At 42.4% G+C, this 24,666-nt stretch overlaps 1 protein-coding gene across 1 annotated transcript in view; it reads left to right on the top strand.

Moving 5' to 3' along the window:
• mkxa (mohawk homeobox a) overlaps window positions 1-22,222 on the top strand; it is a 28,047-nt gene extending 5,825 nt beyond the window's left edge. Inside the window, exons 4-7 of the mRNA XM_084340994.1 lie at window positions 1,379-1,532; window positions 5,650-6,024; window positions 21,319-21,352; window positions 21,478-22,222. Coding sequence (XP_084197120.1) covers window positions 1,379-1,532; window positions 5,650-6,024; window positions 21,319-21,352; window positions 21,478-21,685 — 771 coding nt within the window. The 3' untranslated portion in view covers window positions 21,686-22,222. The remainder of the gene's footprint in view (window positions 1-1,378; window positions 1,533-5,649; window positions 6,025-21,318; window positions 21,353-21,477) is intronic.
• The last annotated feature ends 2,444 nt before the right edge of the window (window positions 22,223-24,666 follow it).

Below are 24,666 nucleotides of genomic sequence, written 5' to 3'. Positions count from 1 at the left end.
TGACTTTCCATCGGCACTGTGAGTAGATAATGACTGAATTTTAATTTCTGGGTGAACTCTTCCTTTACAACTAGACTGAAACTAATCGATTTATTTGGCGAATAATCGACAAATGATTAAATATGAAAATAATTATTTGGTGCAGCCCTCAGTGGCGTTCTTTTCTTTGCCTCTCCGGTCATGGAGGCTGAGAACTACCCAGTTCTTCCACTGTTTAGTCCAAACAGACCACTGCTGCCGCTGCCAGCAATGTGGACTGCATCACTTTATGTGAATTTTTCCCTGGAAACACCCACCTGGCACCAGGTATCTAAAGCAACTAAATCTGTCATGTTTTAGCAAAACAGTCCCTTTTTTCCATGTAAATGTTGTAAATTATTTCTTGAGAGTTTGTGCTAGTATGCCATCTCTCCATCACCATGCCTGCATGCCGTCTCCTCTACGGTACATACAGTGCAGACAGGCCGGGGTGAGAGGGCTGCTCTGGCAGCTGGGTTCCTCCTCTTTTAATCTCTCTGGGTGTCATCTGAGCAGGTGTGCCACCCTTTCTCTTTGCTCTCACCCCATTGACAGCTGTCTCTCCTCCGGTTGTCATTAGCAAGCCGTCCCACGTCTCGCCTCATCTCATCTCGCCTCCCCTCTGGCCAAATCGCATGCACTCAATGCCGCCTTCACCCGGCGTGCCACAGCTGGCGACAAAGGGATGTGGGATGTTCTTAGTTAATGAGAAACACAATACTGAAAGAGGGGATCAGAAAAATAAGTACTCTAGCATAAGGCCCCTGTCCCAGCCCCTGCGTAAGCTGCTCGGAGTCTATTGAGCATGAAAAGTTATTCTAGTATAACATCTAATGGTCTCCCTTCCTAGTGAAAGGAAGAGCGCTGGCTCAAGTGTCTTTTTTATTGCATCTTGAGGACACTGTTGGAAAAAATGTACTATTGGAGGGAGGCAGCGTGGGTCCAGAATAAGCATCGGGGACGTACATCTCGGTCGGAACATTCGTTAATGAAACGTTGCATCTGCTGGCGGCGCGGCCTTCGGAGGGTGTTAAATGTTGCTACATGGCACCGATACAGAAAAGATGCGTGCTGTGATGTCTCTCCAGAGCGTCTGGGATGTTTCTTAAGGCTCAATTTCAGAGAGCTGCTCTGCAACTTGACTCTGTTTCTGTCTTCTGCCTTGAGTCTCTCTTGGTTTTTCTGAATGAGACTGATGGCAGGCGCAGAGCAGACATTTTCATAAAGGATAGTCTTTGCTTTGCTATGGATGTGGAGGTGTTTGGAATCAAAACAATAACATATCTGTCTATTTGCCGTGTCTTCGCTCTTCCCTCTCTCTCTCTTTCTCTCTCTCTCTCTCTCTCTCTCTCTCTCTCAGGTGTCCAACTGGTTCGCGAATGCCAGGAGGCGACTGAAGAATACGGTGAGGCAGCCAGACCTGAGCTGGGCGCTCAGGATCAAGCTCTACAACAAATATGTCCAGGGCAACGCCGAGAGGCTGAGCGTCAGCAGTGATGACAGCTGCTCAGAAGGTACGGCTCCTTCCCTTTTCTCTGAGTAAAAGAGGTCTGAGTCGTAAAAATACAATGGAGAATTCACAAACCGCCCACATCACAGCTTGACTATTTAGACCTTTACAGACTACTTAGTTAAAACTTATAACATTACACACTGGAAAGGTGGTGTTTGAAAGAAGTGTGCGTGTAAGAGCCGAGGTTTGTTTAATGAAAGTCGCTCCTATGTTGCATTGTGGGAATTGTGGGATGCACAACTTTTGGAGCCTGACCTCTACCAGAGATGCAGAGGTGAACAGTCTGTGTAGAGATTAACCAGAGATTAAAAATAAGGGATAGGGAAAAATAGGGAATAGATTTTTAAAAAAATCTGTCTCCCGTTTTTTGAGTACCTTACTTTAATACTACAATACTAAACTGCTGGAGTACCTCTTTACTCGATTTTAAAGGGGCAATTTAGTTGAGAACATTAAAAAATGCACTCTGAAATTCGGGCCATTCTCACAGAGAAGCTTTTTGTATTTATAATGGTTACACAAATAACCCTAGCTTTGTGCCAAAACCTTTATTGTTTCACTTTATATTGTGATTACATGATACTTACACATTAAACACACTGCCTGCCTGCGTAGTGCATGACGGCTGCACAGTTCTCTACCCGTGTGTGTCCACGCAGACAGCATTGCTGCCGCAGCGTGGCCGCTGCCAGCCCTTATTTTAACTCTAGTTTGCCTTTGAATATCGTCAGTAAGAATGATTTCATTTTTTTTCCTTTACCCCAGTTGAAAGAGCGAGAAAGAAAGAAATATGCGCACAGGACTGCCGTTCACCTTCTGTGTGTCTCCTCTTCATGTCTGTGACATCTTCCACAGATACAGACATTAAAACCGCGGTGAAACGCATCTATTTTTGCCGTGAACTGTACGCATGTCCCGTTGAAAATAGGCGAGACTCCGAATCTCTAGATGACGCGCCTCTGCAGTCTCACTTGACACGTGCGAGCCACGTCGCTCATGCCAGCAGTGTGTCCGCTGTAACCAGTTTACATGGACGCTGAAATAAAAAGCGAGACGTTCCGCCATGCACGAGCACCGCTCATGCACGCAGTGTGCTCATCCTGTTCTTCCTACTGCAATCTGTGTTCAATCAATTAAGTACCAATTTAAAATTAGTATTACAAACCTGATTTCAAAAAAAGTTGGGGCACCTGAGCTCTGTTGTTATTTCCTGATACAGTCATGTGTTTAACAAAGTGCTGAACCTTCCTCATCCTTGTTTGTGAACGACTGAGCCTTTTGAGGATGCACCCTTCATGCCTAATCATGATACTGTCACCTGTTAGCAATGAACCTGTGGAACGTTCCAGGTGTAACAGGTGTTTTTGGAGCATTATTTTGTTGTCCCTGTCTCAACCTGCTTGAGACTTGTCGCTGGAATCAAATTCAAAATAAGCACATATTTACAAAAATCAATGAGGTTGATGAGGTAAAACATAGAATATGCTGTCTTATCTTATCGTATGGATTTTACTATACTATACGTCATAAAGGATCAGGATCCCAACTTTTGGAATCAGGGGTGTAGTGTACTTTGCAGGGACCAGGAGTAAATTTTGGTTGGGGTCCACCTAGAATTGCATTTGCATTTATTTGATTGATAGGATGTAACATACATATGTATCATAAACATGTAGCTGCTCTATCCATTAATCCGATGGATGATCACATTAACAGTTAGAATGATGAATTCAGTTAGAAAGTTCAAACTCTGGTTTGACCCTGATGCTCTTTGTACACAGTAACCAAGAAAATCTCCTTACATCATACTTTTATTCCCCCAAAATTCGAATCTAGCATTATGACATGAAATGAGGCCAACGGCCCGTCCTAAAAGCGGGCTGATGCTATGCAGAGCCATGTTCTGGATGTATATAAATGAGTGTGCGGCCCAGCAGGGAGACGTCGAGGCCGTCGGGCTATGACACACTGTCATTAAGACACTCCGCTAAGCCAACATCTGTCTCCCAGCCTACAATTGAAAATGAGCAGCTTTCTGTCAGCCGTGTATTTACAGCAACAGGTTTTTGTACTCACTGACAGCACTGAAAACATGGTCAAAAACAAATAAAAATATGAAACATACAAACTCACGCGGCGAAAGACCGAACAGAGAGGAAGAGCGCTGTGGTGTCAGTGATCTCTAATTAAATTTTTGAGGAGGAGAGGCTGAGCGTGTGGCTGAAAGAGGAATGTGCGCATGGTGTTTGCATTGTGTCCGCCACAGGCCACTGTACCACCGGAGGCTCTGTATATCTCTGTGACTCTTCTTTCTGTCACATTATGGTTATGAAGCTATCCGCAGCCTGCTCCCACTCCTGACCCACGCTCTGAAGGCCCTCTATTATGTTTTTAAGCCTATGCTTTTGTTCCAGAGGCTATTTATGGGGCCAGACCTGACCCCTCTGACTCGTCGTACATTCCTCTTACTGTCCTTAAATGGTCCAGCTTGTTTTGTAGCTACGGCGGCAAGCGAGGGAGAGAAAATGCTGTTTTCTGCGTGGGATCTGGAGAGGCCACGCTGTCACATAGGTGCGGAAAAGGAAGTTTTATCTTAAAAAGGTGGCAGACGTGGATGTAAATGAATGCTGTCATGGGATTATAATGACAGGACGGATTTATTATCAGTCGTGTGGTTTAGCAGGAGATCCTGAAGCGCTCGCTGAATCCTACCTCGGAAAGCTCAGGGGAAGGAACGCAAGTACGCTACCTCCATGTGTTTCTGATATGTGGGAGCTATAATTTTAATTTGGCCCAGACTGAATCAAATGTCCAACCTCCCAAATTACAAAATCACAGTCTTGGCAGGGACAGTAACTAGAGTAAACTTCTCCCTGATTTTCCTCCTGCCAGAGGATATCTGGTTTTTCAGTACCGTGTTTTATCTTTCCTCCCCGTGTCTTTCATCAGGTACGGACCTGTGCTTTAATTCAATCTCTTCGTCTGCAGAGCACCCTGGAAATGATTTATTTCTGCAGGGGAATAGAGGGGCAATGTGCTCCTGATGGAGAGGAAGTAGTCTACCATCCGCTACGGTTTGGTAATGCGTCTTAAGTCTCGGCTGGGCTTTCTGCTCTTGAGGCGATGCCAACAGGAGGGCAGGAGCACCAGGTTGAAATCCCCCTGCCTCGGTATTTAGACTTGAGATTAGCTCGAAATAAGCAGACCCTGAGTCAGTGGGGATGAACGTGCATTGCACAGAAGTTTATATAACGTTTGTTGAAGGAAATGCGTGTTATGGCTCTGTGCTCCAGTGCATTACAAAATCCAACTCGTAAGCTGTGCATGTCATCATACTGAACATAGTCGCACATCAGTACGCAATAATGAACATTTTAAAATTCAAATCCAGTTTTTGAGCTGAGATATAAATACAATGGATGTCTATATGGGATTATTTTAAATACTAAAAAATAGTATTACACTGCTGAAAAAACATAGAGAATTGCAAATGATTTGATACACAGAGGTTTTTATGAAAACAAAAGAAACTACATACAGTTATGCACAGATATTTGGGTGGAAAAGAAGGCACAGAGGAATAAAAATAGGAAGAAATGCAGGACAGCATCAGTGTGAATACAAAAAATTATTTGGAAAGATGCTCTTTGCTGGAGATGCATTTGCTGAAGAAGGTGCATGTGATTGCGTGTGCTGGCTATGTGCATCTAGTGTATCACAACATTTAACTCTGTAAAACTGTACATGTCATCATAATAAACGGTTCACACACATCATTGCTCAATGATAAACATTTTAAAATTCAAATGGAGTTTCTACCGTATTCAGCAGCTAAGATGTAAATAATAACAATAAAAAAAACATTCACAAACACAAAGAATTACACAAGATTTGAAATAGAGATGCAAATCAGTGTGTTCAGTAATAACCAATTAAATATGCTAACCTGTGCAAGTTTTATGAAAACACAGAAACTACATAGAATTACAAACAGTTTTTTAATCACAGAAAAGGGCACAGAAGAAATAGGAAGAAATACTTGGACAGACTTTACTTTGAAAATGTATCTCTGAATTGCATCGAATGATTTTTCATTATCTTGCCCCTCGATGGTGTAGACGCAGACAACCCTCAGAGGACACAGAGTGGCCCGGAGGAGCTCACCAAACCCATGTACCAGAGCGTGATCAAGAAGGAGGGCTCTTCCATGGTGGGCATGGCCATGGGCATGGGCATGGGCATGGGTATGGGTATGGGCGCGGGGCTGCGCTCGGCCGCCTCGCTGACCGAGGACTACGTGTCTCCCCCCAAGTACAAGAGCAGCCTGCTGCACCGCTACCTGAACGACTCGCTGCGCCATGTCATGGTGGCCAACGCTGTCATGGACGCTCGCAAGAGGAACCACTCAGGCTCCTTCAGCTCCAACGAGTACGATGATGAGCTGCTCTCGCCGTCTTCCTCTGAGGCTGAGGCGAACTTTGTTTATCGGGCTGGTAAGGAGCCACATTTCTTGCATTCTTTCCCTTCAAGAGTCTCCCTCGCACACACGACATCCTTCACTTTTGTTCTTTTTTTGTCCCCTCCATCTGCACATTTTGTTTTAATTCCTGCAGCTGGTCCATTATTTCCAACTGTCTCCCTCTCTAGCCGTCATCCTGCCTCTCTCTGTATTACACTGCTGCTGCCTTCTTCCACCTCCCGACTTTCATTTCATGTGGTATTTAACATATTTTCCAAATGTGATTTTCGTGACCACTGAAGTAAAGGTGCAGTAAATAGGGACCTGATCCTTAATAAAAACAGACATGGCCCACATAAACACGTGCTCACATATCCACAACAGAGGAACCCATGTACTGTCACTTCAAACACTGCAGCCAAAGCAGAGAAGGAATTCCCCCCAGCCAGCTCCTCTGACCAGGCTTTAGCAGGCCAGACACAACAAGGCCATGTGGAGCACGCTCACTTTCAGACTACTGTTTGGCATGCCTTTGATCCCGCCATGAGGTCCCGCTGAGAGAGCAGGGGCGAGGCAAACGGGCTGTGTTTTTGCGTGTTGGCAGACTGCATGTGCGACACGTAAAAAAGCATACATTTCTTTTTTTAACGTGAAGTGAATGCCACTGTTAAAGAAGAGTAACAGCGACAAAAATACCACGCAGCGAGTGCCATGTAAAACAAAGCTGAATCTCTTGATATAGTAGGTCACTTGTTTTTGCACTTTTGCTGCCGATGTTCTTGCCAATGATCAGCGGAGTTGGAGGTATTCAGCCTCGTATTGCTCGCTCCAGAGGAAGTCATTTTCTGTGATTAATATTTCGACAGAATGAAAAACACATTCCAGAGTGAGATAAAACCAGATGAAGCTACTGTTTTATTGTCTCTTTTCTCCGGATGTGTGTTTGTGCACAATTTGTTCTGACACTCTTGACACCTCCAACATGTTGCCTTACGGACTTAATTACTGGCATGTGTTTCTATTTTGGGCTTCTTTGTCATACAGCAGTTCATTTCAAGCTAGATTCAACTCTGTAAACTTTTCCAAATCAATGATAACCAACTAAAGGAAAGAAAGATGGCTAAGATTGCAAAATGATGACCAGATGTAGACAGAAACAAATGCTGCGTAATTAATGTAAAACATCAAAAGTTAATCAAGTAATTCTTTGTAATTTATTTTAATCTAAATATTTTTTATTGATTTGAATCAACTTAAAAGTGTTACTACAAAGTACTACAGAGTGTTCACTTAATTAAATAAATTCAGTTTCCAAAGCAGTATCATTGGTACATAAGTAGACTTCCCAGCATGCATTTTTTTGAGGGCTAAACCTTTTTGTAATTTCAAGTAAAAGAACACATGATGGAAACTTGACATGTGTCCTGTTTGTTCATAATACATTACTTGCAGCAAAGGCTGCAACTAATGACATTCAATACTCTGCCCATTTATTTCATCATTAATCGATTAATTAGTCTGTAAGGTGTCAACAGGCCCAGGGGAAGTCTTCAGATTGCTTCTGTTGTCCAACTAGCAGTCCAAAACCCAGTGTCTTTATTATCATGACTGACAAAGAAAAGCAGCAAATCCTTGATATTTCTGATTGAAATGATCACTCGATAATCAACATAGTTGGCAATTTATTTTCTTTCAGTCAACTATTCTTTGCAGTCATATCTTGTCTTTATTATACATTTCAAGTCACAGCCAACTTTGAGCCCATTATTCGAGTTATTTCATATTTTCAAGGCGGCCAGGAAACTCGTGTTTTAAAGTGGAAAAAGTCATCAAATCACAAAACAATGCATGCCTCAAAGATTTCAGCTTGCAGCCCATCTGAGCTGTGAACAATCAGCCTGGTATGTCCAAGCTCTTCTTCAGCTGAGAACACAGAGCCTGTCTTTTGAGTCTTCAAAACCAATAGTAATGATTTCGCTCCCTTATGAGCGTGGTCAGGACCCGGAGGTGGGGCGTATTTTAAGGTGTCAGACTGACGGAGGACGAGGGCTCAGTGCAGCGACGAGCAGATTTTATTGTGTTTCATTCAAAGGTCCTCTCACGGACAAATGTGTTTCATATTATCTGGTTGCTAAGGAGGGCGGGGGGTGGGGGGGTGGGGGCGTGTGTGTGGGGTATGAAATGCATCAACCGCCGCAACGGTTACAGTCCTCCTGATCAAAAAACCTGAAACCCTGTGACCTGAACGAACATCAGGCTTTTTCACATCCAGGCACCTGCTGGGACTCACAGATGGTGAAGGAAAGAAAGAGATGGATAGACCAAGTGAGACTTATAACTCCCTCTGTACCAGACTTTAATAAGACAAATCCCAAAAAAAGGATTAATTCACCTGGCTGGCCTGCTGTTTTTAATAGAGAGTAACTATTTTATCTCTATGGTTAATATAATTTCTTGGCTCTGACGTCTCCCTCTTGGATTTCTCAGGCTCTGGCACCTTTACAGAAGTGTTACTCTGTTACATGCAAGAGGAGCTTTTGAATCCACACATGGAAAGTTCTCCGAGGCGGTGTTGACTCACGGGATCGAACACCTGCTGGGGCCCTCCGATCCAATCGCCGGGTCGAACAAGAAAGAAAAGAAAAGAAAAGAAAAGAAAAGTCGAGAAAATGAAATTTTAATTCCACATCTGATCTCGCAGGAGCAGACAGCAAATCAAAGAGGGAGGCAGACAGTAATAATTTGAAGCTCAGGTTTGCATCATTTCCTCTGTAGTTTTTTTCCCCCCAGATATTTTGGTAGTGAACACATCTCTCTACCACAAATAGTTTTATTGTGTCGTGATGAGAGAAAATGTTTATCTGAGTAGCAGATTTCACATAAATCTGTACTATCAATTATACTGAAAAAAAAAAAAAGTCAGAATAAATAAGACTTAAACTCTGAATGCTCCCCAAAAATGTCTGACATTTTCAGTAGGGAGGAAAAGAATTTGAACTTGAAACAAAGAGCACAAACTGTGTCTTTTGGCACATTCTTTTGCCGAATTCCTGCCCATGAAACTACTTTGATTGGTCAAAGAAAAAGTGGCGTGCCTGGCAACCATCGTCCCATTGGCTTAAAGTCCATTAATGGGCCAGTTGGCTGTTGTTGAGCCCACAGTGTTATCTGTGACTACAAAGGGCAGTCAGACGTGGCAGGAGATGGAGAGTGTAGATTTACCCCAGTGGAAAACTACACTTCTGCTGGCTTGAAAGGACTCACACACTTGCACACACACACACTCATGTACCATTCAGAGCCCTCCATACAAGCACATGCACCCACATATCCAGTACAAACACCCACATGTACACACACCTACAGTCCAAAGCCAGTGGGGAATTTCATTGAACACAAGGAGCAGTAGAATTCCATCACACATGCCAGGGGTTTCATGCCAAATTACCCTTTAATGGGATATTAAATGGCAGGAATCTGGCTCAATGTTTTTCTTCTTGCTCTGTACCAGATTTGGCCCCGTCCGATATCATATAGATCATTATACGGCAAATAACTTGCAGCGTGTCTGCAGATGGAGACTGAGAGATCTCGGTCAGACATTTTACACAGGGTTGACAGTGGTACATTTTCTCAGGTTTTCTCCTTTATGGACTCTGGTTACAGCTGAGTGCAGTAGCCTGATGGTGAATGTGGAATGCTTGCCAATGCTTCTATTGATGTGGAAAAGTACAAATAGCTGAAAGCAAGTCAGTGGCCACCAGCGAGTTTCCAATGATTAGATTGCCTTTTTTCGAGGGTGCATCTATTAAGGTAGCGGAACAGTTCGCTCAAAAATGAGAAGTCAGTCATTGTCTACTTAACCCTATGCCAATGGAAAGTAGAGAGACATTTTCTAGTCCACAAAACATTTCTGGAGCTTCACAGCAAGACAGCGCTGCAGCATTATCCTTAACAACTGAAGTAGATGGGGACTTACATGAAATGTCTATAAAGCTCGTCCGGTGTAATCCAAGTATCCGGAAGCCTTTAGATCCCGAACTGATATGAAAAGTTGTTTGCTGAACCCTCATCAACATGCTAAAAAAGCTCATAGTGAAAATGCTAACACACTGATGGTACACACATGTCCCACTTATTGATGATTTGCAAATGTTAGCATGCTAATACCCAGAACTAAGAACTGGCTAAGCATTATTATGGATCCCACAGCTGTCTTGCTAATATCCATATTTTTCTAGCCACATCTCGTGCCAAAGTGTGTAGTGGAAAAACATAGTATAAAGAGCCAGAAAGTCCTTGTCTGGTGGAGGTTTGGGTTGGTGGGGTGGTTCAGTCATTTTCACCCAGGAGGCCTGTGTAAACCCAATTTTCAGTGATGACTGTACAAAAGAGGTAGTTATTTTAAACAATACCATGATCTTTTCCAAAACCAACCAAGTAGTTTTAGTGCCTATATTTTGCTAATGATCTGGACGTTGCGTGTTTGTTATTGGTAACTCGACCACTGAATGAGACCATGTTTAAAGGTATGTGAAACCAACGTGCATTTTCACTATGTTCACCATTTTAATTTTGTTAGCATTTTAATGTTTGCTAATTAGCACAAAAACTAAATATGTGTCTTTAGATTTGGAAGTATGTGGCAATAAACCAAAGTATTAGATCAATTAAATATTTGACCTGGTGATGGCGCTAGATGAAAAGTTAATGGATAACCACAGGGATTTCAATTTATTTTGAAAGAACCTGAAATTTGTTCAAACTGCCAAAGTGACCTAATTATTTATTTTCAACTGTTACTACTGTTAATTACATTGCACATCAACCAATGTAAATAAAAAATGACTTATTTCTAAGTCAGGTGCTGTTCAACACTTAGTTTTCTTAGAAATACAACCAATGAAAACAGCAGCGTTTGACGGCAGCCACTTAGGTCCTAAGGGCCTTTCAAATGAGGCCACAGTGAGTGCCAGACAGTTATTGAATCCTGGAGAGTTTAGTGGCACTTAAGGAGCTCTGGAGTCGTCAAGGTGAATGGAAGAAAAGTGATCTTAATGTGGAAAAAACAGAAGAATGTTTGGATTTCTTGTCTCGAGGTAGAAAGACCTGATAGTCGTTCATGATAAAAAAAGATTTCTGTCAGGGCTGTTTTCACATTTTCGACTAACAAGATATACTTAACTGAATTTCCTTTACCATTAATGTGTCTTTTGTTTCCTCTCCAAAGAGAAACCCAACTGTGATGATTTATACAGCAGCGTTGTTGGGATGGGTTGGCGGTTGTGTCTGATTTAAGACTCGGATGTCACATTCACTGACTGATGAGCGGCGGTGTAATTTACTGCAGGCCACAGAGCAACAGGAAAGACAATGCTCGACCCAGGGCCTGCTCGGTGACAATGAGCCTCTCCCGGACAGTTATGGATGACAAGTCCTCATCGGAGGAATCCAGAGATGTGGATGAACTGGCTACGATTTGCGCTTTCCACAGTTTCATTGGAAAGGAGAAAGGGAAGACAGTGAGAGGGTGGAGGGTTTTAGGATGTTGTTCCAAGGCAGCAACATTTGCCAAGACTCACTGGGTTCAGGTTGGACTTTAGGAATCAGTGTGGAGGGGATGAGAAGAGGAGAAGGAGGCACTTGTTCCATCCAGATGTAGAGTTGAGTTTCTCCAGCAGTGGCCTTTTGGGAGAAGAAAGACAGCATGGTCACTAAAGAGACAGAGGCTGTGGCTGGAAGAACTTAGGGATTTGTGTGTATTATTGTATTTCTTCTCACAAAGACAAAGAGAAGAGGACAGTTGACAAGGTCTCACTGTATCAAGGCGATGATAAAAGAACAGGACTTGGATTTAGGGACTGGGTTAGTAAGTTCACATTCATAGTTTTCATATTTTGTTCATATATTTGCACTTGCCCCAAGTGTTGTCTGGCCATGTAGACAGTCTCTCTTTGAATATCTGCTTCTGAAATGTCTGCTTGTGCAATACAAGTGATTAGAATTTCATTTGTTCTCCTCTGAGGATTTAAAGTTTAAAAATTCAACAGCAAGATGTCTTTCCAGAAACAGTAATGCTGGATTAGACACTGCCAGCTGTTTTCTCTGGTAGAGAAACTGTAGAGAGACTGTAGTTGAACCAGAGAACCAGCACTTCCAAAACTTGTCCAAACTTCTTCAAGAATTTATTTGAACAAAATTGAAAAAACAACACTGATGAAAGTTATATAATGCACATGACCATTGATATTTAACATGGGGTGAGTGATTCTGAAGACAGACAGTTGATTGTTAAATCATTAACCCCACCTTTAAGTGAAATATAATGGCTTTATTTAATAATTGTTTTGAAAAAAGTAATTTACCATGTTGTGCTATCTTGCTGTGCAGATGAACATTCAAGATATTTCACAGTGGAAAGACATTTTGCAACTTCTCTTCTGAAACAGTAAGCTTCACTGGGAATTACAGAATTAGAAATGACCCCAGGCAACTTTCCTGCATTAAAATCTTTAAACAAAAAGTTTTCATATAAGTGCATATCGGACGACATATAACCTGATACTGATATATCTGTGATAGCCAGCCAACCAATATATCGGTCAAGTTCCTAACTTGACATTGTGTTGTGTATTATTAAGCCTTCTTAGATGCTTCAAGTATCGCATCTGATAACTTTTCCTTGCAGATGAGTCATTCTGGCATATTTAACAGAGTTTTTAAAATCATGGTTGTTGCTTATTTCCTCTGTTTTGATATGTTTGAAGAGAGTTTTTTATTTATTAATGTATTTTAAGCAGAAATTGGCATTTTTTGGCGCCCCCCACAGTTTCTGTGTGCAGCTCCACCGTTGTAAATATATATCCCAGGTCTGTAACAATTTGTCAGACATACAGTAATGAAGGTGCCAACTACAAACAAAAGCCATTAGCAGGACACACATTTTACTTTCTCTGACTGTGTGGAAGTGTGTTTTCAAATCACAGAGGAGGGAGAAAGGCGTGAGAATGCGAACCTGAAGCTGCAGGTAAAACATACTGTACTGATGTAGGCTGATAAAGAACTTTAGTGTGATGCTGAACTGAGAAAGAGACGAATAGTTGAATATTTAGATTAAACAGCAAAGTCCAGAGTCGGGTAGGGTAAATCCCTATCACATCATCCTGATACGCTTGTCTACCAAATTCAAATAAACTAAACAGTGGTATATTTTTTCTAGTTTCAACAGGGCGCGCCCCCTTGACGGTAAAGGATCATATGTCATCACTGTCACAGGAGAATACAGAATCCATCAGAGCTGATTATTCTTGACAATGTTATTCAGCAATACAACGTTTGTAGCTTTGATTGTTGAAATCTGTGTGTCAAGGAATGTTCTTGTTGCAGCAGAAAGTATCACGTCACAAGGATTGAGATATGCAAGCAGTGCGCAGATGGTCGGGAACGGTGACCAGTGGATTTTTGATGGGAAGTTTCCTTTTATGAATATTTGCAATACGGATTTGTTGTTTGTTGTCCAGGAGACCCGTGGATAGTGAGTTCACTCCGCCCTTTCAGATTTTAATGCGTCAGCGAGGCAGGACCACTTTCTATTTTTCCAAATGTCATTTCTTAATGCTGCGAGCACCACAAATGAAATGGGGGAAAATGTAAGATGCAGATCTAAACTGTCTCAATTGCTATTAGAGGTTTGTTGAGACATGTGTGGTTGTGTAATTTTGGTGAATTGGCCCTTTAAAATCAGCTTTGATTGAGGACTGTATATTGTATATTGTGTGTCTGTATATTGCAGATAAGCAGGGTTAACACAAAGGTTTGAAGATTGCAATAAGTGAGTGTGTAAGTGCAAAGTGTCCTTCAGGGTGTGGCCGGTCTGACAGTGGGAATGACTGGGAGTTGGCAGAGGTTAAGTTTAATGCTGGCACTGAGCTGTGGTGGAGCTTCATGTGAATGGAAAGGTGGATAAAAAGACAGAGGAAGAGAGAGAGATGGAAAAAATAAAAGCCCTGATGGTGAAGCTCTATCATTGGGCTTGCTGGGATATTGGCTTCCGACCACTAAACAGAGGCTGGGTGCGAGGCAAGACGGAGACAGTGTTCATCCTAGCTGCCGTCAGCCTGCAGAGAAGTGTTAACAGACAAAACATCAGCACAGATGCTATTTATACTCCCCTAACATAGAACTGGATGAGAGCAGAATAATCAGCCCTCTCAACCTGATCGTTTTTAAATCATCACCACGCCAAGGTCACACACACACAATCGGCTCATCAGATTCAGAAAACACAGCTGCCTGCCCAGCCGGGGAAACCGAGCCACGCTGCCCTGGTCTGCATAAAACACAAATTGTTTCCATTTTAAAAAGCGAGCCGTGTCTAGAACAATAGGCTACCATTGTGTTCCCACGGGATGGAGGAGAGCTTTAATGAGAGAGCAGAGGTGTGACCCAGCGAGGACACAGAACACACACACACACATGCACGCACACAAACACACGCACACACTGCAAACATATCATTTGGCCTCCAGCTCCAGAAAAAAGGATATTTTTGGGGCACAAAAAAACACTTAAAGATCAAAATGAGGTTTAGTTGTGGTTTCTGCTTTTTTTTTTTTCTTCTTCCCCTAATGTGTGTGTGTTTAGTGTTCCACATTCGTTCATCCCCGAGGATGTTACTGAGAAACCTGTGACGAAGCGGGTGGAGTCAGTTGTTTTGTCTCGTCTGTACCTGTCGTATCAAAGCAGCGATAACAGGCTCATCTGTTCATCATCAGGAGTGCCGTTCCTCCATTGATGTGTCCCTGCTGTTATGAAGTCAGCATTTCACATATGAGCCTCTCTGATGCCATCATCATCTCCTTTTCAATCTTCTGCGATGATCATTTTGTTGCGATCATCCGTTGTCACGCCAAATCCCAATTCTTCGTGACGAGCCTGTTGGTTCCCTTTTTGTTTGTCTATGACACCCTGGCAGTCACACAGAAGACACTCATGACAATGTATTTATGTCTTCGTCGAGACGCTCTTCTCATTTCGGCTAATTTACGGGGGGCCCTGATTACACTCTGTTTACTGGCACTCGTAAACACAATGACAACCTGGCAGCGCTTAAAAACCCAAAACACTGTTATTATTTCCCCATCCAGCAGTGAGAAGACACAAAGCATAATCCTCATTGCTGGCCACAGACACACCAGTGTGTCATCTGCCGGGCAGACGTGGAAAAAAAGCAACACAGACGAAGAAATGCAGCGGATGGGAGAGTCATTTTTGGGCAGCAGCTTAGTATCTGTCTGGCTTTGTCACTGTGTGTATGTTCAATTTAATGGCCAAAGAGCTAATTTTTCAATATTTTTTCAAGTGATGAAAGTGTTGTCAGGGCGAACGGAGAAGGCATTAAATTCACGCCGTGTATGATGTCTTTGGCCAACTGAGTGGAATTGACAGTTCGGTTATTTGGAGCCTCAGGCGCAGACTTTTTCACCACCCGTAGGGACAGAAGGAGAGCGAGGCAGGGAGAGAAATGGCTGGGAGGGGTAATATAAAAGTAGAGTTGGCAGAGTTCAAGGCAGCCGGGTGCCAAGGCATCTCTAACTTCATTTACAGACTCTTCTTGACATTATAAAAAGCACAGATCATTAGAGAAATGTATAAAAGATAGACCTGGGAGCCCAGAAGCATGAGTGATCGCTCTGTGTTCTACCTCATGCTCAAGACTGTGGTTTGGGCTGGTGACAAATCAAAGATAGCATCACTAGATGTCGCCTGAAGCATTCGTCATCTCCATTTTGGTTGGAACCAAAGAGGCTAAAAGAAACGTGTCCGTGCAGTCACATGTCTGCATTAATTTGAATGTGACTTTACATGTGGTAGGCTTCAGTGAGCTTCAGGACACAGGCTTTGCTGGAGGTAAAGTGTGGCTGAAGGATTGTGCGTTTTCTGCCCGATGCAGCGCTGTGACTCACCTGTGGTGACAGTAAGTCTTGACTCATCCCTCACTTCTTGACTGGCTGCCTGAGAAATCAAAGAAGCTGCATGATGACACAATGATCCGTTCTCATCCTGACCTGCTCTGCGGTTGCACAGGTCAGCAGCAACGAGTCTGCAACACCACTCTGGTTCTCATCAGGTGCTTATGAGGAAATCAGCTTAGCTCATTTCCTTGCCACAACAATTAAGTTTGGACTTGTGTGTGTGTGTTTCCAACTGCTTTTCCATGGTCGTGGAATAATCTTCTCATTCAAAGTAAACAAATTTCACCTTCTATCCACTGGAGTAATGGATTCTTTATGCATTTATTTAGATTTATTTGTTTATGTATATCATACATTATAGATAACTTATTTAAGCTATTTTTGTAAGCAGCCTTTAAGTTGCTAGGTGATTGAAAGAAGACTCTCTGACCGGTGTTTATCATAAAACATTTGCTTCTATCTTTTTAGCTGTTATTAGGTATTTACTAGCATTTACAACTGCAGACTTATTGGCTTTTACCAATAGCATTGTAATATTTATAATTATTGATGACTTGCTATTTTTTTCTGATGACTTAAGTGAGAAACTCCCTTTAAATGACTTTATTAACATGAGTAAGGTACGAGGTAATTTATTTGTACAATTTATTATACAACACAGGGTTGCATATGGAAATTACAGATCTTGTTTACAGTTTTTTCTATACAAATATACATGTAGTGCATCTGTGTCAGGGCGTAAACGGCAGCAACATGACGGTGATGATGATGTGGTCGCCATCTTCATATCAAAAGTTTGACATCTGGGAAACACTGTCCATAAACTTTGACTGTGTGAGCACCACGCATCGATGTTATAAACGCAGAGTCCAGCTCTCCTCGTCCGGCTGTAGTCCTGCGCTCTGTCAGCTCAGAACCTGGTCTGCCCGTCGAGTGCAACAGCTTAATCGGAGATGTTGTGGTGGAGACAGCTCTCCGTGGACATAACAGTCTCTGATTTCATGTTGTTTTGCCAGCCTGAGTCCCATTTTGTCCATTTCCTTTTCCTGAAACCAGACATTAGCCAGGAGCAGCCTTAAACCAAACTGGATTAACATGGCTCCTTTTCCGACTTTCTTCCTCCCCGGGGCGGTCCAGCAGGTCAGGTTAGATGGTCGAAAGACAGCGTGGGCTGCGATGGTCTCAAAGTCCGCTGCTCTTAATTCCCAACCACTCGCTTTCATCTCCGATGACAATGCCAGACATTAAAAAAGACTAAAATGTAACGTGTCATGAGTAATATTAGAAACTTGCTGTTTGACACTTGAGCTACAATAAATAACTATTTATAACTTTAAACTTGATATTGTATTAGAAATAATAACTTTACTTTTAATGACTCAGCAGAAAACACATTTTTTTCACAACCTGGTAACTCAGAAGTTGTTATAATTAATAGAAAATATAAAGAAAATTGTTTGTTAACCATTCATAAAGCCACAAGTTACAACTTCTCTTCCTCTTCTTTTTCTTTTTACTTTCTTTAGTTTTCTTTGAAATAATCTTCAAGGCCCACTTACGTTATTGTAGCTTTCAACCACATTTCACAGTCTTCATTAGCAGATGACGGCTCAGTTGTCTTTGTGTGATGGAAGTATGGAACTTTGGTTTGTTTTAACAGGTGGTAGTAGCTAGTACGGTCCTAGAGCTTTAGGAAAAAGATAGTAGGTGGACCCTGATTTAGGATAATCTTGTCAAACTAGATCAAGAACAAATTTTCACATTTACATTTTCGAGAAATACTTATCTGCTTTCTTGCTCAGAGTGGGATGAGAAGATCAATACGACTTTCATATATCTGAATTAACTATGGTTCTGGTGGTGGGAGTCTAGACTGGAAGCAAAACTTCTTCCAGTTCTAATTCCAGCACAAATTGTAAGCAGGAAGTAAAAGCAAGCCTGTTTTTCCACAGTTCAAACATTTCACTCCAGCAGCTCCTCTACAGCTCAACAATCTGCTTCTTGTTTGTTTAGTCTTTACTCCAACAGACATAATAAAATGACAATTTCTGGTTTCCAATAAGTTTTATGCTGTAACTTAGACTTACTCACGACTTATTTCTGGCAACGTGTGATTTTTGGTGACGTAAGAATTGACACTTACTCGAAGTCACTTTGTATAAGACCACCAACTAAAAGCCTGAAACGTAAATGTTGTATTAAATGTGTGTGTGTGTGTGTTTGTGTTTATTTGTCTGCCTAATTCAGCCCAGTCCTTGGTTTGTGCAACATGGCCTGCCGTGTTTATTGTTGTATGTTGCTAACAACAGGACCAGATGGTAACGATGATAGTCGACCGCTCTCCTCTGCAGTCGTTAACAGGTGTAACCTCAGTCCCTCTCTAATTTGTCAGCCCCCACTTGTTTTCCCTCATTTTCATCAAGTTTTGTTAAAACTACTCGAGGTTTATTTTTTCCATTTTTTCCTACATTACGCTGCGGTGATGTTAAGTGAGCTAGTATTTTTGGACTTCCAGTATGACGCCAGAAACCATCAGACTTCTTAGCTTTCCCCTTTGGCGGTCTGTGAAACCCCACTGTCAGTGGAGCCCAAAGGCAACAGCAGAGTGGACTGAGTGTTCAGTAGCAAGTATTAAAGCAAAAAAAGTAGAAAAAACAAGGAAAAAAAGAATAAGAAAATAGTAAAAGGTGATTTATTAGCGATTTATTGAGTCTTTGGCGCCGCTCTTGTTTTCAAAAAATCTTAGTTTTAGATGTTTTAGGCACAGAGCTTTGGAAATAGAGTTTTTCTACGCAGTGGTGCATTTCCAGATCCTGGGGTCCTAGGGTCCTGAGGGAAGGAGCTGGTGCCTAGTCCAAGGGGGCGGGGGGGATGTTGTCCTGGAGGTCCTCTTAGCCTTTGGACCGAAACTTCACCACCTGCCTGAGACCTCAGAAAACACTGTTTTGTATGTTCTGAACGGAGCATCTGGACAGTGGCTGCCTCACACACACTGGAAACACTCAAAGCTGTGGATGGAAAGACTCACACACTGCACTTCCCAAGGCGCAGAGACACTTTCATCTGGATGTTGTTTGTCTTTGATGTTGCTGTTACTGACCTCCTCCTGTCACTAACCAATCTGCACACTGAGCATCGCAGCTGTAAACACTGAGCTAATATATTTTTGGACAACATGAACAACACATGAAAACCGTGTAATTGGCCTGTAATTACGGAGCTGTGATTATAAGGAATGGTGTATATTTTTTTGATCAGGACCAATCGCCTTTCAAACACAGGCAACAATCAAGAGAGTAGATGGACATAGAGTGCAGAGGATGCCTTCACACGTTTGGAAAATGGCAATGAAATGGAGAATAAGAACAAATAGCAGATGAAGAGGTGATGGATAATATCAAGAACTTTTAAAAACAGCTTTTGGAAATGTGGACGACATGGCACAGAACCAGCGTTTATTAAAACTTAGATGGGAAACATTGCATTTGTTTTGGCTGGGCTGCGTTAGAGCCTTGATTACCTGGATCTGGAGGTATTACAGCAAATCACTGCAGCGAGGGGTGAACGAGTGGAGGACGGAGGATGAGGAATATCAATAAAGGAAAATGGACTGGCTGATAAAGCGAGATAAAGGCCCAGGGAGAGATAGCACAGCGGGGAGTTGTGGCCAGACAAGAATGCAAGGATTTTGTTGGATGGCTTTGACGTACTAAAACCTCAAATCTCATTCTGCGGTTTGTACTTCTGGGTTATCATGTCCTCATCTCCCTCTCGCACGTGCGCACACATTCCTCTCTTCTGCCTAAGAACCATCAGCAGAGAAATTGTGAAGAGTGAAGTCTATCTCTGTAGAGTACACCTATTATAGAATGAATGGAAAAACAACAAGACATTCCAAAATCAAGCCCACATTAGCCCACCTCCTTGCAAAGCTGGTTACTGTCAGCATGGGTCACGCTACATGGGAACATTTTTGGGAAACAAGGGAGGAACAGAGCAAAGTGTTCGTGTAATAATTAGGCACTTATGGATCAAGATCTTTGGAAAGTCCATGGAGGGCTTTGGCAGGGCTGGAGGTGACGAAGCAGAACGGTAAAAATCCTGTGTGTGCTTTCTCCGATGTTGGGGGAGTTTGGCTCTCCATCTCTGTGGCTGTCTGCAGCGACGCTAAACCCCAAACACAGTGTCCTTGCGCAACCTTTTACAGTCCCTTCTAACAATCATGGGAATGAAATTCCAGTGAAAATGAAGGGTGCAGATTTTTCATTAGCAGGAGGGAACGCTCAGGAACGCCCGTCGACTGTTATGTTGCGGTGACGGTGGCGCGAAGAAGGTCTTGTAAAAGCGGCAGCTCAGGTTTAGACATTTGCTTTACGGGAAAATGTGGCGTGGGGGCTGCAGGATACTGTTTGTCCCTGGGTGATGTGTTCGTGGTGTGGCTTCTGGGAATTGAAGAAAATAGTGACTGTAAGAGAGCAGGAAGTCATTGCTGAGCGATAGGTAACATGAACTTTTTGATACCATTGGACAAACTGGAAATTTCAAGACAGTTTACCCTCTTTTGAACGCTCTAAGGTGGGCCACTCATCTACACCCGGTCAAAATTGGACTTCTTAAAAGCTCACAGGGTCCCAGCTGCTAAGCTAACTTAAAGAAAGTGCCTGGAGGCTGCGCAGCTAGGAAATCCAAATGCTCTGCTCTCTTTTAATGCCTCACGAAACGCCAAGCCTGTGTCATCATACTCTGCTGCTGGGCAGTACTTACCTAAACCTGGACCCAAGACAGAGGACAGGTTCAGCATAACTGCACACACACGCGACGTGCACATGGCCTTTCTCTTGCTGAAGTAAACACCCTGGTTGCCCTGAAGAGAAGTTTGGGTTCATTGTTTAATGACTTTGCTATTCCCCACTAATGTTTTACATGTGAGACAGAGATTGCTCCCATTTGAAGTAAAAAAAGAAGAGAGCAGACATCCATCCCCCCGTCAGTCATTTTTTTGATACGATTTCCTCAGACAACTCAATTATGTTGGCCCGGGCCCATTTGTTTTCCAACAAAATATTAGAGAATGGAGTTTATGAGTCATAAGAAACGTCTTTCAACCCGATCCTATTAGTCACCTTGTTTCTTGACGGCTTCTTGCAAAATGTCTGTTTTGTCCAACCATCTGATTGAGAGAGAAAACAGAGCAACACATGTTTGCGCTGGACGTGGTTGTACACACGCAGACCTCACACAAAAACCATGCACACACGCTTCTGAGCCTGCATGTTCAGCAAGATTTCAATAAATCCTCATTGACCCGAGAGAACGCTGCAAAATTAACCTTTTTTTCCCTCTTGTGCTTTCAGAAACCACAGACCATGGATCAAGTAAATGTGACAAGTGAGTGGACTGTCTTTTACATCGCAGCCAAGATCAAATCCGCTGTTTTCATTCATTACAAGCTGACCTCTAACTCCCCTGCTCTCTGTTTTGTTCTTTTCCTGTGCATGTTTTGTGATAACCAGCGGCAGAGGTGGCGTCGGAGCTGCGCAGAAGGAGAAGGTGAAGGGCAAAGACGAGACGTACTGGAGGGAGATCAACGCCGCCATGGCCTTGACCAACTTGGCGCAGGGGAAGGACAGGGCCTCTGGGACCACCAGCTGCATCATCCAGAAGTCCTCCCATATAGCAGAGATCAAGACTGTTAAAGTGCCGCTGATGCAGAAATATTAGCCCCGACGTCGTCTTACATCCTAACATCTCTCTATGCAAAACCAGCTAACATTCCTGTTTCAGAGTCCAAATAGGCCCCCCCCCCCCTTGAGAGAATGAAAAGACAACTGTTGTTCAAGGAGGAGAGGGGGTGTTTGAGATGAGAAAGTGTGAAACAAAAAGAGAACTCTCATTCTTTTCTTGACTTAAAAACGTGCAAAAGAGGCCTTGACCATCATTTTTCTTTGCTGGGTTGATGTGTGACAGACAAGTGTTGATGATACTTCCACTGCAGTATTTCCCTAAAAACAAGACGATTTTGTAATGTTAACTTATTTTTGATAAGTCTGATTTTTTTTTTTTATTCTTTCATTTTTTTATGCTACGAAAATTTGTATTTTTGCCAAAGTGCCTTTGTTATTTAGATGATAACTCGCCGTCTGTGGTCAATGCAACAAACAGATACTGAGGTGCCTCTTTGTAGAGTTTTGTGAAGGAATATTTGACGAAGTTCAGAGTCGCAGTCGTGATTCAGGATTTGTTTCGTGAATGAAACCTCCCCATAACAGCCTGTGCCTTAAGGACTAAATGAGCTCACTGTCAGAGGCATTGATGAACTCAAATAGCACACACACATGCCGATACACACTCTCAGAAAATACCTTGCAGTCATTTCCTTAAAGGCATTGTCCTTGTTTTGACTGGAGTCCTCATATTGACTGTAAACTGAACACTGTTTTGTCTCAGTCAGCCTCTCACTGCTGCAGGCCAACAATAACTCTTGCATACGCAGATAAGTTGCCCTAACGTGAGCAGCAGATTGGGAAGCAGCCAGCGTTCTCCGCCTTTTTCCACATCACGGCCGTGGATTTCATCAACCGAGCGAAGGATTTCTTTCTTATCTGGGCTTTGAGTTGCTGAAACGTGCACGAATGCTCAGCTGGACCCGTATGAAGTCACGTTCACCCACTCAGTTACACACATGTACGTAGATCCACAGGCAAGGTTCATTAAGGTATCTGCTCCCAACGGAAGAATGCCACCACCTAAAAGGGATGTTTTTGCTTTGCATTATCACTGTTTTAATGTGGACAGTGTTGCCTTTTCACATGTTTGCGCTCAAGAAACAAGATAGTCAGGAGTGAACGTAAAAAAGAAAAGCCACCGCCAGCTCCCCCAGCCGTTTGATCCTCAGCGCTCTCAGCTGTTTAGCATTACGTTCAAATTGCTGTTTACAAGAAGCCAGAGGGTAGGCTTAAAAGTCTGACTTTCTCCCCCTCGCTTCTTTTTTTTTTTTTTTTTTTTTGTCTTTAAAAATACATTCCAGTATTATCTATTTGTCGGCCAAGCAACAGTTCAAAGTATCTGTTATTGTCAGTCTGTATATGTGTGGTTGTGTTTGTTTTTTAACAAATCTCTGTACTTGGTTTCACTTAACCGTGCGGCATTAAGAGCTCCTTTTGTCATCCGATGGAAAAAAGTCTCCTTATGTACAGTGCATATGTTATAAACGTTTGCAGTGAACGATGCCAAATTCACAAGCTGGGGGAAACCAAGTTAGACTTATGGGAGAAACTGAAGTTGGCTGTCTGTGCTGACTTTTTAATTTTATGTATATCTTCAAGGTACTGTTTATGTGTGTCAAAATGTACACTCCTTCATAAATTATGCATTTTTCTTTATGTTTTTTTTTGGACAACCAGACTGTGCTTGTGGTCAAGAACTTTGAGAGGGAGTGATGCTGCACAAAGTGACTTTTTGACCTGTTTTTTATGTGCAAACTGTTAAAAAAAGAAGAAGCTGCACTTACAGATTTCAGTCAGAAAACACACAGCCTCCATTGAGAACTTATGGATTGAATGTGTTTTTACATGAAGGTGAAGAGAAGGAAAATAAATGAAGGACAACCCTATATTATTCCTGTTAGCGTGCCTATGGAAGTATCATGAAATCAATCGCACTAGCCAATCCCCGGGCACTATTTGCTTATGCAATGGGGGTTGAGAGCTCCCACATATGTTTTTTATACACTTGATCCAGGCAGGGTAGCTGCGGGGTAGTGCCGGGACAGCTCCTTGTGTTTCTAATCGCACCTCTGAACCTCTGGACCACTCGCGACCCTCACACCTCACACGATACCCGAGCGAGGGAAGGAGGCTCGGGAGACAACATAGCAGCCTTTGTTGTTCCCACCTGCAGTCGCTGCCCAACGACGACAATACAAGTACAAGCCAAAGGGGTTACTACAGCCAACACTTCGGTACTGTACATACCTTTCTCCAGCACGAGCCGTGCTATCACAACCATGCTGACAAATGGAAAGCAGCGGTGTGCATTAAAGCCTATAAATTATTATTACAGACTTTGTAAAAAACAAAGAAAATGGTGACCATAGTTTTTTTTTTATTGTTAAGTTATATAAATTGAGATTTTTTGTTTGTTTGTTTTGATAGAGACTGGATTTTCAATCCAATGACCAAATGCATATCTCCTTGTTGCTCATGTAAAGTTTCTTTTATAAAAACAGTCATTTCTTGGTCAAAGCAATGAATAAACCTCTGAATGAAATGAAAAGCATCGTGTGTTTTATTCATTTGTGAATGGTGCAATGTGTAAGATTTTAAGTTGATGAATTACATGATAACAGAATGTGAAGACGTGACAGTGCTGACATTATGTTATTATGCTTCAAAGATGTCTACTGAAGTTAGCATGTGAGCCAGCTAGCCCCGGCCCATCCCGTCTTGTAATACCATTTTGTTCTTTACAAAGATGATGGTCTGATAGTGTAGCTCCAGCCTCTGGAGGTGGGCTGCCCAGCTAACTCAGCCAACTCGCTAATGGCAGCTACAATCAGGAGCAGTCTTACATTTTGTTTATTTCGAGAAATATTGGAGATTTCACTTAAATCATCAACCACTGATCTTCTTTAAATAGCTTTAGGTAACGTGTCCGTGTATTTATAATATATATATATATATATATATATATATATATATGTA

The sequence above is a fragment of the Pagrus pagrus genome (assembly GCF_965226575.1).
Source record: "Pagrus pagrus genome assembly, chromosome: 20".
In the NCBI taxonomy this organism is placed as follows: domain Eukaryota; kingdom Metazoa; phylum Chordata; class Actinopteri; order Spariformes; family Sparidae; genus Pagrus; species Pagrus pagrus.
This window is presented reverse-complemented; position numbering and strand designations above follow the sequence as displayed.